Genomic DNA, 14,968 nt, shown 5'->3' with positions numbered 1-14,968 from the left:
CTGGGTGGGAATCGGTAGTTCGCGTACCCCTGGCAGTGCAGCCTCGCCCACAGCGACTAGGACTTTGCGACTTTATACTACTCCTTGTCTGTTTCTGGTGGCTCCAGGGCACCCGCACTCACTGGCTGCGGAGGGGCGTGGTCCACAGGAGCTGGAACCAATTGAGAGGGAGGTCGAAGCGAGAGCCCCGCCCCAGACGTGACGTAAGACCCCCGGACTCGGGCTTCGCAGCCCCGGCCCCAGTCCCTTCAGTGGCTTTAACAAAACCCAGACCCCCACGTCCCGGCCAATGGAGGCGATTTAGACTGGAGCGGGACCGCGTCTGTCAAAAGCCCGACTCGGCAGCAGCGGCGGAGTCCAGAAGGAGAGCTGGAGCCGCCGCGCTGCCTCCCCGCCCCCGCCGGGATTTATTGAGTATTTGGACTGGACAATTAAGTGGCCCTGATGATGTTACCAAGCCCGGTCACCTCCACCCCTTTCTCAGTCAAAGACATTTTGAATCTGGAGCAGCAGCAGCAACAGCATTTCCACGGCGCGCACTTGCAGGCGGACTTGGAACACCACTTCCACTCGGCGCCCTGCATGCTGGCCGCCGCTGAGGGGACGCAATTTTCTGACGGAGGGGAGGAGGACGAGGAAGAAGAGGGAGAGAAACTGTCCTATTTGAACTCACTAGCTACAGCCGATGGCCACGGGGATTCGGGACTCTGCACCCAGAGCTATGTCCACACGGTCCTGCGAGACTCATGCAGCGGGCCTAAGGAACATGAAGAGGAGCCCGAGGTCCTGAGGGACCGGAGCCAAAGTGAGTAGAGGGGGAAAGGAAACGCACCCGCACATCTGGAGCAATGGTGGGGTGACCGCAAACAGCCCATAAACCTCGCCAGCACGGCTGCCCCCCCGTTAGCCCCTGGCTGGGGTCATGCCCTGGCCCTGGTCAACGACAGCTCCGCAAGGCGCAGGTGCCTGCAAGGGAGCCAGGGCGGAGGGAGAAAGACAAGGTGACTCCGACAACTACTCCCCCCAGAGGGGGGAGGCGATGCAGCCCCGGAGGGAAGGGAAAATAGTTACTGCTGCCCTGATGGTGATAAGCAACATGGGCTCAGCTGCTGGGTGCTGACAACTCATAGTATTTTTGCTCTTCCCAAGAGCTAGAGGGACACGAGCCTGAACTCTTCCCACTTTCTCTCTAGCGTGAGAGAATTTTCTGACCAGGGCAGCCGCTCCCTCTTCTTGGAAAAGACAGTCGAAGCAGGTTGTGTGCCTAGTGTCCGCAGGGCGCAGGAACTTCGGTAGAGTTCAGCTGGGTGGTTTCCTCACTTCTCCACCTGGAACCCACGGCACCCGGCAGAGAGGGAGGAGATGGTGGGAGAATGCGTGGGAGCACAGTCCATTACGCACTCACACCCCTGAGGCACCAGACTTTTTTGAAAATTCTTAACGTTTTGCTTTGTGTCCCAGGCTGTGGGGCTTCGGGCTGAGTGAAAAACGCGCCGAACTTAGATCCTGGCTGCTCAAGTAGGACGCGAGGTGAATTGGGTAGGGAAATAGGACAACTGAATAAAGCCTCCAAGGAAGTGCTTGTTTCTGAAGAGAGAGAGCCAAAGAATCTCCTTCCCTAAGAGGAGGTTTGATGTGGTGGAAGCCAAGGCCTGTGCTCTGACAGCTCCCCTGGGCCTAAAATCGACATGAAACTGTCTAAATCAATCAAATTTCTTTTTCTCTCTAAAGTAATACAGATGTCGTCATGCAGACATTTAGCTGTGGGCCTGTAGGCTTTTAAAAGTAAAAAACTGTCCCTGGGCAATACATGAGCGTTACAGTCAGACATTTACGAGCAGGAAGATTTTCGCAGAACGCACGCATACCGGCTCCCAAATACCAACATGTCTCAAACCTTCAGCTATTCATGACGGAGTGGAAGGCAAACGAGTTTGCAAATACTATAGTTATTACGGAGTTGCAAACTTCCATCCTGAAAATAATTATCAGCACGCCGAGCCGCACATTTAATACAGGGTAATCTCTCGCAGATGCTCAAGTTCTAAATAAACGCGCACTAAATACCCCTCCCCACGGAACGTGCCTCCACCCGCCAAGGGCGTTGTGAGGGGCCTTAGGCTATCGCAGGGTCCCACGGCGTCAGGAGCCACAAACTTTCCCAAAAGTCCAAGCAGTTATTACCGCACGCTCCGCGCTGCCACCCAAAGGGGCCACAGTGCTCCGGGACCGGAGCCGCGGTAAGACCGGGAACAATTAAAGGACGCTGTTGTTTTGCTTCTTCCGCAGAAAGCTGCCAGCTGAAGAAGCCTCTGGAGGCGGCCGGAGACTGCAAGGCAGCGGAGGAGAGCGAGAGGCCGAAGCCACGCAGCCGCCGGAAGCCGCGGGTCCTCTTCTCGCAAGCCCAGGTCTTCGAGCTAGAACGCAGGTTCAAGCAGCAGCGGTACCTGTCGGCCCCCGAGCGCGAGCACCTCGCCAGCAGCCTGAAGCTCACGTCCACGCAGGTGAAGATCTGGTTCCAGAATCGCAGGTACAAGTGTAAGAGACAGCGGCAGGACAAGTCTCTGGAGCTGGGCGCGCACGCGCCCCCGCCGCCGCCGCGCCGCGTGGCAGTGCCGGTGCTAGTGCGGGACGGCAAGCCGTGCGTCACGCCCAGCGCGCCAGCTTACGGCGCGCCCTACAGCGTGGGCGCGGGCGCCTACTCCTACAACAGCTTCCCCGCCTATGGTTATGGGAACTCGGCAGCCGCTGCCGCAGCCGCGGCTGCTGCAGCCGCCGCCGCTGCGGCCTACAGCGGCAGCTACGGCTGTGCGTACCCAGCAAGCGGTGGTGGCGGCGGCGGCGGCGCCTCCGCGGCGGCCTCGGCCATGCAGCCCGCCTGCAGTGCGGCCGGAGGCGGCCCCTTTGTGAACGTGAGCAACCTGGGCGGCTTCGGCAGCGGCGGCGGCGGCGCGCAGCCATTACACCAGGGTGCGGCGGCCGGGGCCGCGTGCGCGCAGGGCACCTTGCAGGGCATCCGGGCCTGGTAGGGACCGGGAGGGTCATGCGGCAGCCGCCCCACCGCAGCCTGGCGCCGCGGGACTGAAGCGCGAGAAAGGCTGGATCCAAGGAAGGGCCAGGTCCCCTCGTTAAATAAAGATAAATAAATAAATATATATATATATACACACGTCTCGCTCCCCAGAGCCCCGGAGCGCAGCTCACGCAAGGCGTGGGGAAGGGGGCTCAGGGGCGAAGAGGATGCCCGGGAGTGGTCACGAAGACTGTCTCTGAGGCAGAAACGCCGGCTGGGTGCTGGGAGGACGATGGCCCCGAGCTTGGCCCCAAGAGGAGTGCGAGAGGCTGGGACTCGGGCTGCCGCTCGGTTCTCCTAGAGCAAGAAGGGCTTCTCTCCCTCGGGCTTCTCTCCCTCAGCCTTCCCGCGGCTGCCGCGAAGCGCTGGCGGAGAACTCAAGGACAAAAATAGCATGAAGGAGAGAAAAATGGGCGTCGTGGCTTGAGAAATCCCCAGGCCCTGCCGACACTCTGCCCCCTTTGCGGGGCCGGCGTACCACAGCACAGTCCATTTTCCTTTTCCCAACCGCCTGCCTTCCGCACCAGATACCTCGGCCTGGATCTCCAGATTGTCAGGGGGGTGTAGAACTCTGCGAAAAAAACCAGTGGAGCGAGATCAAAAGCTGGGGGGCTGAACAAATCCGGGAACTGGTGGCCCACCGGAGGTGTTACCGGCTTTCCTTTCTGTTTCGTATTCTGTGTTCAGCACATACTATATATATATATATATATATATATATATATATATATATATATATATAAAACTATATCCACACGCCATGTACACACTCGCTGCCATACACTACAGGAGTCAATAAACAAGGTGCAATATTTTCAAACCGTTCGCCGGCTACAGACTTTGTTTAGCCCACAAGAGTGGGGAGGGCTCCTTTAACAGGGCGGGCGGGGAAGGAAAAGATACTCAGGAAAAACAGTTCCCCCTGGATGGTTGTAGGCCTGGTCTCCCCTGCCTCAGTCCCTAGGCTGCAAGTCTGTTCTCCAAGGCTTTGTTCATTAATTTCTCTTTACTGTTGTAGGGAGGACAGGTCGGAGACTCGGGACCTTTTGAGGTCTGGGCTTTGTAATCCCCCCAAGTTTCACCCAGATGCTTGGGCTAGTATCTGGGCCTGCGTTAGATCAAGGCCTAGACTCTGCCCCGCCTCGAGGGTCGCCAGGGTAAAGGGAAACCTCGCCCCCAGGCCCAGGCGTAGGCCGCGCGAAGGCGGCTGCATCTGCGGCCGCCGCCCAGGCTTCCAGCGCGCCCGGGGGCGCTGCGCCCCGCCGCGGCCGAGTTCTCCCCCTCGGTCGCCCTCCCTTCTCCCCCGGCGGCCGCGGCTTTATGCGGCTCCTTGTCACTTGCGGAGAATGCCTGTGCGAGGCCTGTGCTGCCACACGGCCGATTGTGAGCGTGCCAAGGCGGGTGAATGGGGAGGCCTCAGCGCGCCGCGCCATTGTGGGGCCGGGCCTTGCTGAAAGGCGGCTCCGGGCCGAGAAGGTGCGGAAAGAATGGCTTTTTATTGGAGTCCCGAACAAAAGGTGTGGTAGGAAGGCGAAGTCCCCTGCGCGAACAAAAACCCCAGCGCGTCGGGATTGACGTCCCTCCCGAGCTCCCCATTGCTTCCCAGAGCGGGGGCTTTGTGCAGCAGTCTGCTCAACAGAGGGACGGAGAAATGCGCGGGGATTTTGTTCCCCACTTTTTGTGCGCTGGGGGAGGGGGCGGCAAGGGGGGACGGGGGCTGGGCGGGCAGCAGGGAGGGGCGCGCTGATTAGGCCGGGGCGGCCGGGGCGCGGAGATGTTCAGCGGGAGCCGGCGGCCTGAATGCAGGGTCATTATTGCTACAAGTTTAGCAATTTGGCCCTTACAGGAGGGGGCGGGGGCTGCTAGGTTGCTGCGGTACCCGGGCTGGGGAGCTGCAGAGCCCCGGAGGAGGAGGAAGAAAAAAAGAGGAGGGGAGAGAGGGAGGCAGGCAGGCAGGCAAGCGAATCCACCAAAACCCACTGACCGCCCAGGATGAGGCTTGGACGCGTCCAAAAGGGTCTAGCGGGAGGCTGGAAAGGGGGAGCCTGGTGGGCGGAGACCCGCCCTCTCCTTGCCTCTCTAGAGGCAGAAAAAACCCGGAGCCAGGCGTGAGTTAGTGCACCAGACTGCGGGTCCCTCAGCTCCTCGCCGCCGGTTCCCTCCTCTCCCAAGCCGCACTGGAGTTGGGACACCGCCTCCCACCAACGCTTTCACCACCGTGAAGTCCCAAACCCCCTTCCTAGCGAGCCCTCCTTCTGTAGCTATTATCTTTCCTTGAGTTTCTTAAGCTAAGGGCATGGAGGGAATTCTTGCTTCCTAATACGTTTCTGCAGCCTCGGACTCATTCATTCATTCATCCATCTATTCAAAAGTATTCACTGATATTGATACTACTGCTATATGTTCACTTCACCGTTCTGGCCGCTGGGGACGGTGAAAAAACCAGTGTCCGTAGGCTTAGGAAGTTTATTTGAAGGAGTGTATGTGGCGGGGAGATAGCTAACAAAAGTAAAAATTAGTAGTCGATAAATTCTAAAAAAGAAAGAGAACCAAGTACTGGAGGGAGGGTTCTTTTCCAGTAGGTGGTCAGAGAAAGCCACATTGAGGAGATTAGATTTAAGCCGATGCCTGAATGACAAAAAGGAAGCCAGTCCAAGCAGCGCTTTGCTGTTGCAGGCTCCATGTCTCTGCACATGTCCTCTCCTCTGTCTGGGATGCTCTAATACCCCCAGTTTTCTGGTGAACTCCTACTCCTCCTTCAAGGCCAGGTTTTTTTCCTGAATCACCCAAGTGGGGGTAATCACTCCCTAATATGTGCCACCAGAGTCTTAGGTACTTTCCAAAATCACAACGTAGTGTCATGCAAAGATTTATTTGTCTCTCTTTCTCCACGTGAGGGCCTAGTGAGGTCATAGGGGGCCAGGTTGGCATCTTTTCCCTCTAGGACAGATAACACAGTAGGAGATGATGGGGCCAGCCTCCTTAATCACCACGTTCTCCAATGCGGATGGCCTCTGTGGTGGGGAACTTCGCGTTGGGTGTTGACTGCAAGGGAGACGAACAGCTAGACTCTTGGCCCACCTGGGCGGAGCCAGAGCACCTAAAACCGTCTGCAGGAGACGTGCAGCCTATCTCCATCCCAGAGGAAGGTCCGGCCTTGGGTACCCCGTGATGCTGCCGGGGAAACGGCTTCCCCAAGGGATTGTTGCCCCTTGCCCTACAGCTCAAAACCTAGGAAGGGAGGCTGAGAACTTGGTGATAACCTTGACAGGAGGACACAAAGTTTAGGGTTAGGGAAGACACAGAGATAGGGCAGGGTGGGGCCGGGGTGGGGTGGAAAACTGGGAGGTATACGGTTAACCTGGGACCTGCATCTGGGACCCAGTTCGACTTCCCCTACATTCACTAAGTGAGGAGTATGGTCGGTGATCAAGATGCTGCCCTGCGCGGAGCGCTCTCTTCCAAGACGGGATTTCAGCGCGTGCGCGCTAGGAACCCAAGGCTCCGGGAACAGACGCCTTAGTTCCGCTGGGGGTTTCCTAAGTAAGCCACCCCTTTTTCTCCCTCCTGGTCTGTATCCTGCTGGGCTGTGGCCTCGAAGTGCTCCCCAGTGCCGGATCCCCACCTTCCTTGCCTGGCTTCCTCCTGACCCGAATTAATCTTCCTTCACTTTGCATCCATCCCCTCCTGTTCTGGAAAAGAGGCGTGTGATTCTCATAGAGGAAACAGAGCTGGTTCTGTGGATTGGTTCCTGCGCAGTTTGCGTGTCTTGAGATACTTAAAGCCAGTCTGGACCATCCCCCTCCCTGCTCCCTACCCTTTTCCAGATCCTGCAATCTCTGGGTATAAATAGCTCTCATCTCTTCACTGAAGGATTTCCCTACTGCTCAGTTGCTAGTGTTCCAGTGCCTTGGCTATCAGAGGGTGAAAACCCTTAACTAACAGCTACCCCTTCCGTGAGCTCTCTCTCTAGGGGAAAAGACACCCTCCCAGGCCCAAACCACTGCTTCACTGATTGTCCTGTGAGCCAGGAGGAATTGTAAAATCCAGACAAGCCTTCTAATGACCCGTGAGACATTGAGTGGGTGAAGTAAATCGTCCCCCTGGGTTCTGGTTTCTGAGCTCTAATGCAGAGAAAAGGGATAATCCCTCCCCACCCAGTGACTGGTGTCACATTGGGCTCAAGAAGTGCGTAGGCACTATTCGTGGGGCAGATGGAATAGGTGCTAGAAGGCCAGCATTTTTTTTTCTTTCTGCAGAGCCTAATCTTGAGGGGTTAAGAGGATGGACTCTGGAATCAGGCTGCCTCTATTCCAATCTCAGCGCCACCACAAACAGCAGTAAAGACCTTGAGTAAGGAGCACTCTGAACCTCAGTTTTCTTCTCTATAAAATGGGTATGCTTAATAGAGCCTCTCTTGTAGGTTTTTTTTTCTTACAGTAGAACACACAAATATTAAATGTACAAGTCAATTAATGCTTATGTGTGTAAATGCTCATGAACCAATCACCTTGGCTTTGAAAATTAAACGAGATGATCCATGTAAAAGCAGCTTAGTGTAGTGTCTGGTACGCATCAGACATTGTATCCATGTTATAGGGCAGGCCGGTGCTAGGCGCTGTGTATAACTCAGAAGCCCAGGGCTGCCCTTGAGGCACTCCCAGGTGCACGGGGAGAGCGGGGCGGGGCCGAGGATTCGGAACCCCAACACTGTAGGCTCACGATACCAGAGCCGGGTCTGAGCCATTGCTGGTAAGCCAAGGGCAAGGGGCACCCGGCGGGGCCTGCAAGGCTGGCAAACTTATCAGAGGCTTGGACCTTGGCAGGGTCTGGGGAATTCGACTGAAGGGGGAGGTGAAAAGAGGTTCCAGGAAGAGCCGCGAGTCCCCTCTAACCCATGCTGCAGGGAGGAAAAGGTCGGGAGGGAAACCTAGCTCCTCTGGGCAAGGCTCCTCGGCGTCCAGCGTCCGGCGGTTCCCGGGCGTCGCCGGGGTGGGGCCGGGTGGGCGGGCTCTTGGCTGGAGAGCTTCGCGTGCAGGAGGCGGGTTGGTTCAAGGCCTCCTCCTGCGCTTTATGGTTCAGGGCTCAGGGGGGAAGTCCCGGGCGCCTACTCCCAACTCGAGGGGCCCGAGCCAGGGAAGAACGGCGGATTCTCGGTGACTAGAGTTAAGGGCTCTGCCGCCGCCCGCTCCGCGTGAACGGAGGGCACCTCGGAACCGCGGGGGACGGCGCAGGTGCTTCGGCGCCGGGCGCCGCGTCTCACACAGGCCTGGGGCGGTCAGAGCCCGCTGGGCAGGGAGCTACCGGCGAGCCCCGGGAGAGCCTGGCCAGCTCTCGGGGTGAGAGCCCAAACTGGAAGAGCCAGTCGTCCTGGCAGTCGCAACCTGGACGCGGAATCAGGCCAGCGCGCGGCGCGGAGGTAGGACGCTCCGCGGAGGGTTTGGTGAATCCATAAGGCCTCCGTGCCAAATCCAGGGAGGCCTGGGGCGGGAGAGGGCACTGATCTCAAAAGGACGCTTGCTTTTTTGAAAAGACGGTCCCGCAAAAAGCCTAGACTTTAGGTAACGTCAATAGCAGCAAAGTTTTCTAAAGGGGAGTTTAGAAAATGTATTGAAGTATGAAATACATACAGGAAAGACGTAAGTGTACATACAGTTCGCCGAATCTTCATAAACCGAACGCTCCCTGCGAACAACACCCAGATGAAAAACCAAAACAGTATCCGTCCCGCACCCCAAGCCCCTCATGCTCCCTTTTGTCTCCACCGCCACCGCCAAGAGTAACCACTATCCTGGCCAGGATAGATTGGCTTTTGCCTGGTTTGGAACATTACGTAAGTGGAATCACGTAGCGCGTAGGCTATGTGCCTGGCTTTTTTCATTTGTGAGATTTATCTATATTCTGCCTGTCGTTGTAGATTGTTCATTTGCATTATTTTACAGTATTCTCTTGTGTGAATGTGCCACAATTGATTCATCCATTCTGCTGTTAATGGGCGTTTGGGTAGTTTCTAGATTTGGGCTGTTATGACTAATGTCACAGACATTCTAGAACAGTATCCAGTAGAACTTTCTGCAGTAATGGAAGTGTTCTGCATCTGTGGTGTCCAGTATGGTAGCCACTAGTCACATGTGGCTGCTGAGCACTTGAACCATGGCTGGTGTGACTGAGGAATTGGACTTCTAGTTGTCTAAAATTATAATTAATTTAAATGTAAAGAGTCATATGTGTTGGACAGCACAGTCCTAGTATGTCTTTTGGAGACTGTAACGCACATTTGTATTCTGTACATACCTAGGAGTGCAATTGCCATGTCTTAGGGGCTGAAAGTCAGCTTTAGTAGATTCTGCCAAGCAGTTTTCTAAAGTTGGTTGTACCAATTTACACTTCTGTCAGGAGCAGCACCACATGCTCCCCAATACTTAGTATTTTAATTCCATTTTAGCCATTCTGGTGAACATGTAGTGAAAAGAGGCTTTTGTTCCCTTTGAAGACTATGAAAATTGACATTTCACCATAGTAAAGATGATGATAATGATGATGGTTGGAGGATTTCTTGGGGACTGAGAGATGTTATAGGGGTTGGAAGCTTACACTTTATGCCACCCCACTTCTGCAGTTGGGTCACCCACCCAATCAACCTTCTGCCCTAGGAACTGGACCAGGACTAGCAGGCCACTAGGAAAGAGGCTGTATGTTTGGAAGTGATCCATCTCCCACATCTGTTGTTACTTTTTGTCTTCTTAAAATCAGCGCCCCTCTTCCTTTACTGTTATAATTGGAATATCCCACCAGAGGTCATGGTGAGACTGCCTGGCAGGCTGCAGCCATAGCAGAGAAGCCAGGGTTTGTGCTGGCTGCAGTTTTAGTTTGCAGCTTGCCTCGGCCTTGTCTAAAAAGGCAATAACAGTCCTGAATGTGCTACCTCACTGGCTTGCTGAGAAGCAAAGTCAGCCCTGGGGAAGCAGCAGGGCGACTCCTTACTGTGTCACGCTGTGTGTGTGTGTGTATGTATGTGTTGCTTTGTAGACATGCTCTCTAATCCACAGAATAATCTTGTGAGTTTACACATGTGAAAACTGAGGCTCAGAGATGTTAAGTCATTCCCCTCAAGGCCACACAGTTAGTAAACAGTGGCAGCAACCCCAGGAGGACTTTCCACCCAATGCCACTGAGAACATTTCTGACGTTTTCTACCTCCCTTCCCTGGGTAAACAGAGCCCTGGCTGGTGCAGATCTTGAAATTCTGGATCAAATTAGATGTCCTCTGCTAAGTGTCCTTTTGGACAGACTCAAACCAATCATTGAAGACTTGTGTTTTTTATGTTGTAATACTAGTGAAACTCACTTTGTGTGACATATGAGTGCTTGGAAAGTTGTGTGCAAGAGAGCTTTTTGCTTGTGGCGAGGGAGAAAAACAGTACATTTTAAGTTCATCTCTGGAATTTGTTGCTTAAAGATATCCCAAAGTGAATTATTTTGTAAAGTGAAGGATTCTTTTGAAATATGAATAACAACCTAGCATTGCTGGGTTTTCAAATAATAAACAAGGGTAAAGAGCAGCTCAAATTTGTATACAGGATTCATCAATATTTCACACATATTTCTTCTTTCATTGAGAAGGGTTCTAATGAAAGTTTCACCTGGACCATCTTGACAGTGAGGTCTCTGAGAGGTCCACAGATTACTTCTCTATCCAGATGTTAACTTACTAGAAACCCAGTGCCCCCAGTGGCTACTGGTTGATTCAGGCTTAACTTGGGTGTGTTTCACAGTCCCTGATCACTTGGTGAGCCTCTCACGGATGGGGCTGAAGAGTCAAATGGGTTATTAGATTAAAAGACCTTTAAGGTCCCGTCCAGCCTTGAGATTCTGTAAACTAAATGTTACATGTCTATAGATTCATAGATTTCAGCTGTGCTGGTGGGAAGAGCCTTAGAAATCACGGAAGTCCAGCTCTTTTCTGTTGCTGAATCCTGCCTGGAGTATCCTGGGCAAGAAACTGTCCCACAGCTCCTGGACACCACCCATGGGAGAGCCACTCACCTCTCCACTCCCTAAGTGTGAGAAAGTTCTGCCTTGTGTTCATGTGGAATCTGCCTCCTGCACCTTCCATCTGCTGCTCCTCTTGTCCCCACAGATGTCTACTCCTTCTGTATGTTGGTTCTTCAAATATTGGAAGCCAGCCAACGAAACCCATGTAGACCTTCTCTCCTCAGGTGAAATAGCCCCAGTTTCTTTGACTGTCCTGAACCTCCTGGTCATTCTGCAGTGGGTGTTCTCTAGCTCACCCATTTCTTCTGTGCCTGGGCTGTTCTGGTGTATTCCCCATAGGAGGCCCCCCTTCCTAAGCCTTTAAACATTTCCATCTTCCCATCCTCTTCTGAGAAGGCTGAGGCCCACTGGCAGGCTCTCCCTCATGGGTCCCACTGTGCTCAATTTGTGTTTTTATTCCTTAGTCTTCAGAGGAATAAGTATCCATTCTGTCTACAAGTAACACTTCCCCTTAAAGTCCAGATATACTTTTTTCCTACTTCTAGAAACAACGCTTCTTATTTTGAGTTCTGAGGTCCCCCCACTCTACAATTTAATATTCTCTACCTGCCTTCCTTTCATCCTCAAACACGTAGCAATCTCTCCATATTGTCTTCTCTTAACACTGGTGTCCCTTCCTCAAATATCTTTCCTTTCCCCGTTGGGGTCAGATTTCTGAATTTTTGTCTTGACAGCTACTTCCCTTTCCCTCAGCCTGAATGCCGCTTACCTCCCAAGTGCTGGATATTGATGCCCAGTTGGAAGTTACCTTTGTGGTCAGTTGGTTCAACTCTTCCCCTGATGCCCGATTCCCTCCTGAGGTGTTAAAGTCCTGCCCCTTCCCCTAATTATCTGAGACTCATTCTTTGAGATCAAACGGCTTCTCCTCCAGCTTGTGCTTTGTTACCTCTCTTCAGTGTTTGGCATAATGACTTTTTTCTGGAAAGTCTGGAAAGCTTTTGACACTCTCTACTATCCTGATCATTTTCTTTCTCAAAGAGTAGTTACTCCTCTTCCTTCTCCAGCCCCGCTTATTGGAACCCTCCAAGTCTCAGTGACTTTTCTACACTCTTGCTGTCCTAAAGCTTGTCATTGCATACACACAGCATCAACTATCACTTTTATATTAAGTGTCCCTGAATCTACAACTTTTGCTTTGTCTTCCTCTAAAGTCATATTTTCAAATGCCCAGGGGATAATTCTTCATGTACCTGTACCATTGTCACCTCAAGTTCATCACCACTCCCCCAATCTACTCACACCTCAACTTCTGCCCAGGGAATCACCTCTCCTTGTTCTCTTCCCTTTGGTTGGAACCAATCAGTCAACACATGCTTTCCCTGAGAGTCTCTCTTCTCTTAGAGCAGAAGAAATGGGAGAACAAACAATGCCTGAACGCCTAAACATTACAGGCACTGGGCTCTGCATATCCTGACCTGTTTAGTACTTGAACCATCCTGAAAAGTAAGTGCCATTATCTACATTTTAAAATTGTTATTTATTTAGTTTATTTTTATTTTTGGCTGGTTGGGTCTCCGTTACTGTGCACGGGCTTTCTCTGATTGTGGCGAGCAGGGGCTACTCTTTGTTGTAGTGTGTGGGCTTCTCATGGCAGTGGCTCTTCTTATTGCGGAGCACAGGCTCTAGGCGCACGAGCTTCAGTAGTTGTGGCATGCGGGCTCAATAGTTGTGGCTCGCAGGCTCTAGAGCACAGGCTCAGTAGTTGTGGTGCAGGGGCTTAGTTGCTCCGCAGCATGTGGGATCTTCCCGGACCAGGGCTCGAACCCATGTCCCCTGCATTGGCAGGCAGATTCTTAACCACTGCACCACTGGGGAAGCCCCTATCTACATTTTTAAGGGTTAAGAAGTGAGATTTGGAGACTTCCCTGGCAGTCCAGTGGTTAAGACTCTGCTCTTTCATTGCAGGGGGCACAGGTTTGATCTCTGGTCGGGGAACTAAGATCCCGCATGCCTCATGGCACAGCCAAAAAAAAAAAAAAAGTAAAAGAAAAAGAAAGAAGATTTTTTTTTTTTTTTTGGCGGTACGTGGGCCTCTCACTGTTGTGGCCTCTCCCGTTGTGGAGCACAGGCTCCAGATGCGCGGGCTCAGCGGCCATGGCTCACGGGACCAGCCGCTCCGCGGCATGTGGGATCTTCCCGGACCGGGGCACGAACCCTTATCCCCTGCATCGGCAGCCAGACTCTCAACCACTGAGCCACCAGGGAAGCCCCAAGATTTTGAGTATATAGACACCTTGCTCAAGGACCCTCAGCTCTCAAGTGAAAGAATCCGGAGCTCAAATCAAGGTCTGGCTGATTCTAAAACCTAAGGACTTGACTACAATGGCCTTCTTGTTTGTTTGTTTGTTTTTTAGTTTAATTTTATTTATTTATTTTTGGCTGCATTGGGTCTTTGTTGCTGTGCATGGGCTCTCTCTAGTTGTGGCGAGTGGGTGCACAGGCTTCTCTTTGAGGTGGCTTCTCTTGTTGTGGAACACTGGCTCTAGGCGCGTGGGCTTTAGTAGATGTGGCACGCGGGCTCAATTGCTCCACGGTATGTGGGATCTTCCTGGACCAGGGATCAAACCCGTGCATTGGCAGGCGGATTCTTAACCACTGCACCACCAGGGAAGTCCCTATAATGGCCTTCTAACTCATCACCTGGCTTGGGCATATCACTGATAAACCCCATCCTCATACCAGCACCAGATTCATTTTCCCCAGATGCCTCTTAATCAAAGGTACCTACATTTTCTTAACCGTACTCTGGCTCCTTACTGTATATAGGATCAAATGTACTCTCAAGACCACTAGTGAACCCTCATTACCATGCCTAATCAACCAAATTTCTCATTATTTTTTAGTGATCTGTACAATCTCCTTACTGTTCCTCTCCCCCAGCCCCTCTGTCTACCATGCTCTTTCCTGGAGGAATATTTCAGCTCTTCCCAGTCAAACCCCTCCTAACTTGTAAGTCTGATGCCTCCCAATTATGAAGTCTTTTCCAGGTACTGCCGCTCACAGCCATCACATATCACATTCTCTTAATGTAGATGAAATGGCCTCACCTGCAAAATTTAGCTCTTGATCCAAGTAATGGTTTTATTTACTGTCTCGTTATTTCCATCTTCCATTTAAAAATAAGCTCCTTGGGGCTTCCCTGGTGGCACAGTGGTTGAGAATCTGCCTGCCAATGCAAGGGACACGGGTTTGAGGCCAGGTCTGGGAAGATCCCACATGCCGCGGAACAACTAAGCCTGTGCGCCACAACTACTGAGCCTGCACGTCTGGAGCTTGTGCTCCACAACAAGAGAGGCCGGGACAGTGAGAGGCCCGTGCACCGCGATGAAGAGTGGCCCCTGCTTGCCGCAACTAGAGAAAGCCCTCGCACAGAAACGAAGACCCAACACAGCCAAAAATAAATAAATAAATTAATTAAAAAGTTTAAAGTAAGGATCATGTCTTATGCTTCTTTTGTATTATCTACAGAGATAGATATAAAAGAAATAATTTAGGAGAAAATGCTTAGAAAAGTATAAAGTGTAGTATAAACAAAGTATATTATTCTTAAAATTACTAGTGTTATAAACATTGGTAAAGTGTATTGGGACCAGGTTCAACAAACAGCAGAAACAGGAGGAATTCAATAAATAAGTCAGACCCAGAGTTCCTCCCCCTCTCCTCCCATTTAATCCTTAACAAAACCTTCCTGCTCTCTCAGACTGAACATATGAAAGGAGAGGCACCTACATTGCCCACTAGATGATGGACATTTTCAGGGCAAGGAATACTTGTCTCATCTGTCCAGTTTTTTTTTCAGCCCTGAGTACAGTATCCAGAATATGCTGGGTGTTTGATATG

General features: G+C 52.3%; 1 protein-coding gene across 1 annotated transcript; it reads left to right on the top strand.

Annotated features, from left to right (window-relative positions):
• The first annotated feature begins 444 nt into the window (after positions 1-444).
• On the top strand, positions 445-3,029 carry NKX2-3 (NK2 homeobox 3). Its single transcript, XM_060109011.1, has 2 exons — positions 445-805; positions 2,290-3,029. Exons 1-2 carry the CDS (start codon positions 445-447, stop codon positions 3,027-3,029), a joined length of 1,101 nt encoding a protein of 366 aa, XP_059964994.1.
• Positions 3,030-14,968: the final 11,939 nt, after the last annotated feature.

Source organism: Mesoplodon densirostris, chromosome 1 (genome assembly GCF_025265405.1).
Source record: "Mesoplodon densirostris isolate mMesDen1 chromosome 1, mMesDen1 primary haplotype, whole genome shotgun sequence".
Lineage (NCBI taxonomy): Eukaryota > Metazoa > Chordata > Mammalia > Artiodactyla > Ziphiidae > Mesoplodon > Mesoplodon densirostris.
The sequence above is the reverse complement of the archived record's forward strand: the minus strand, read 5'-3'. Positions and strand labels throughout refer to the sequence as shown.

Coding starts and splice junctions, on each gene's coding strand:
- NKX2-3 (XM_060109011.1), top strand. CDS start 445: ATGATGTTACCAAGCCCGGTCACCTCCACCCCTTTCTCAGTCAAAGAC. Junction 806..2,289: donor CCTGAGGGACCGGAGCCAAA/GTGAGTAGAGGG, acceptor CTTCTTCCGCAG/AAAGCTGCCAGCTGAAGAAG.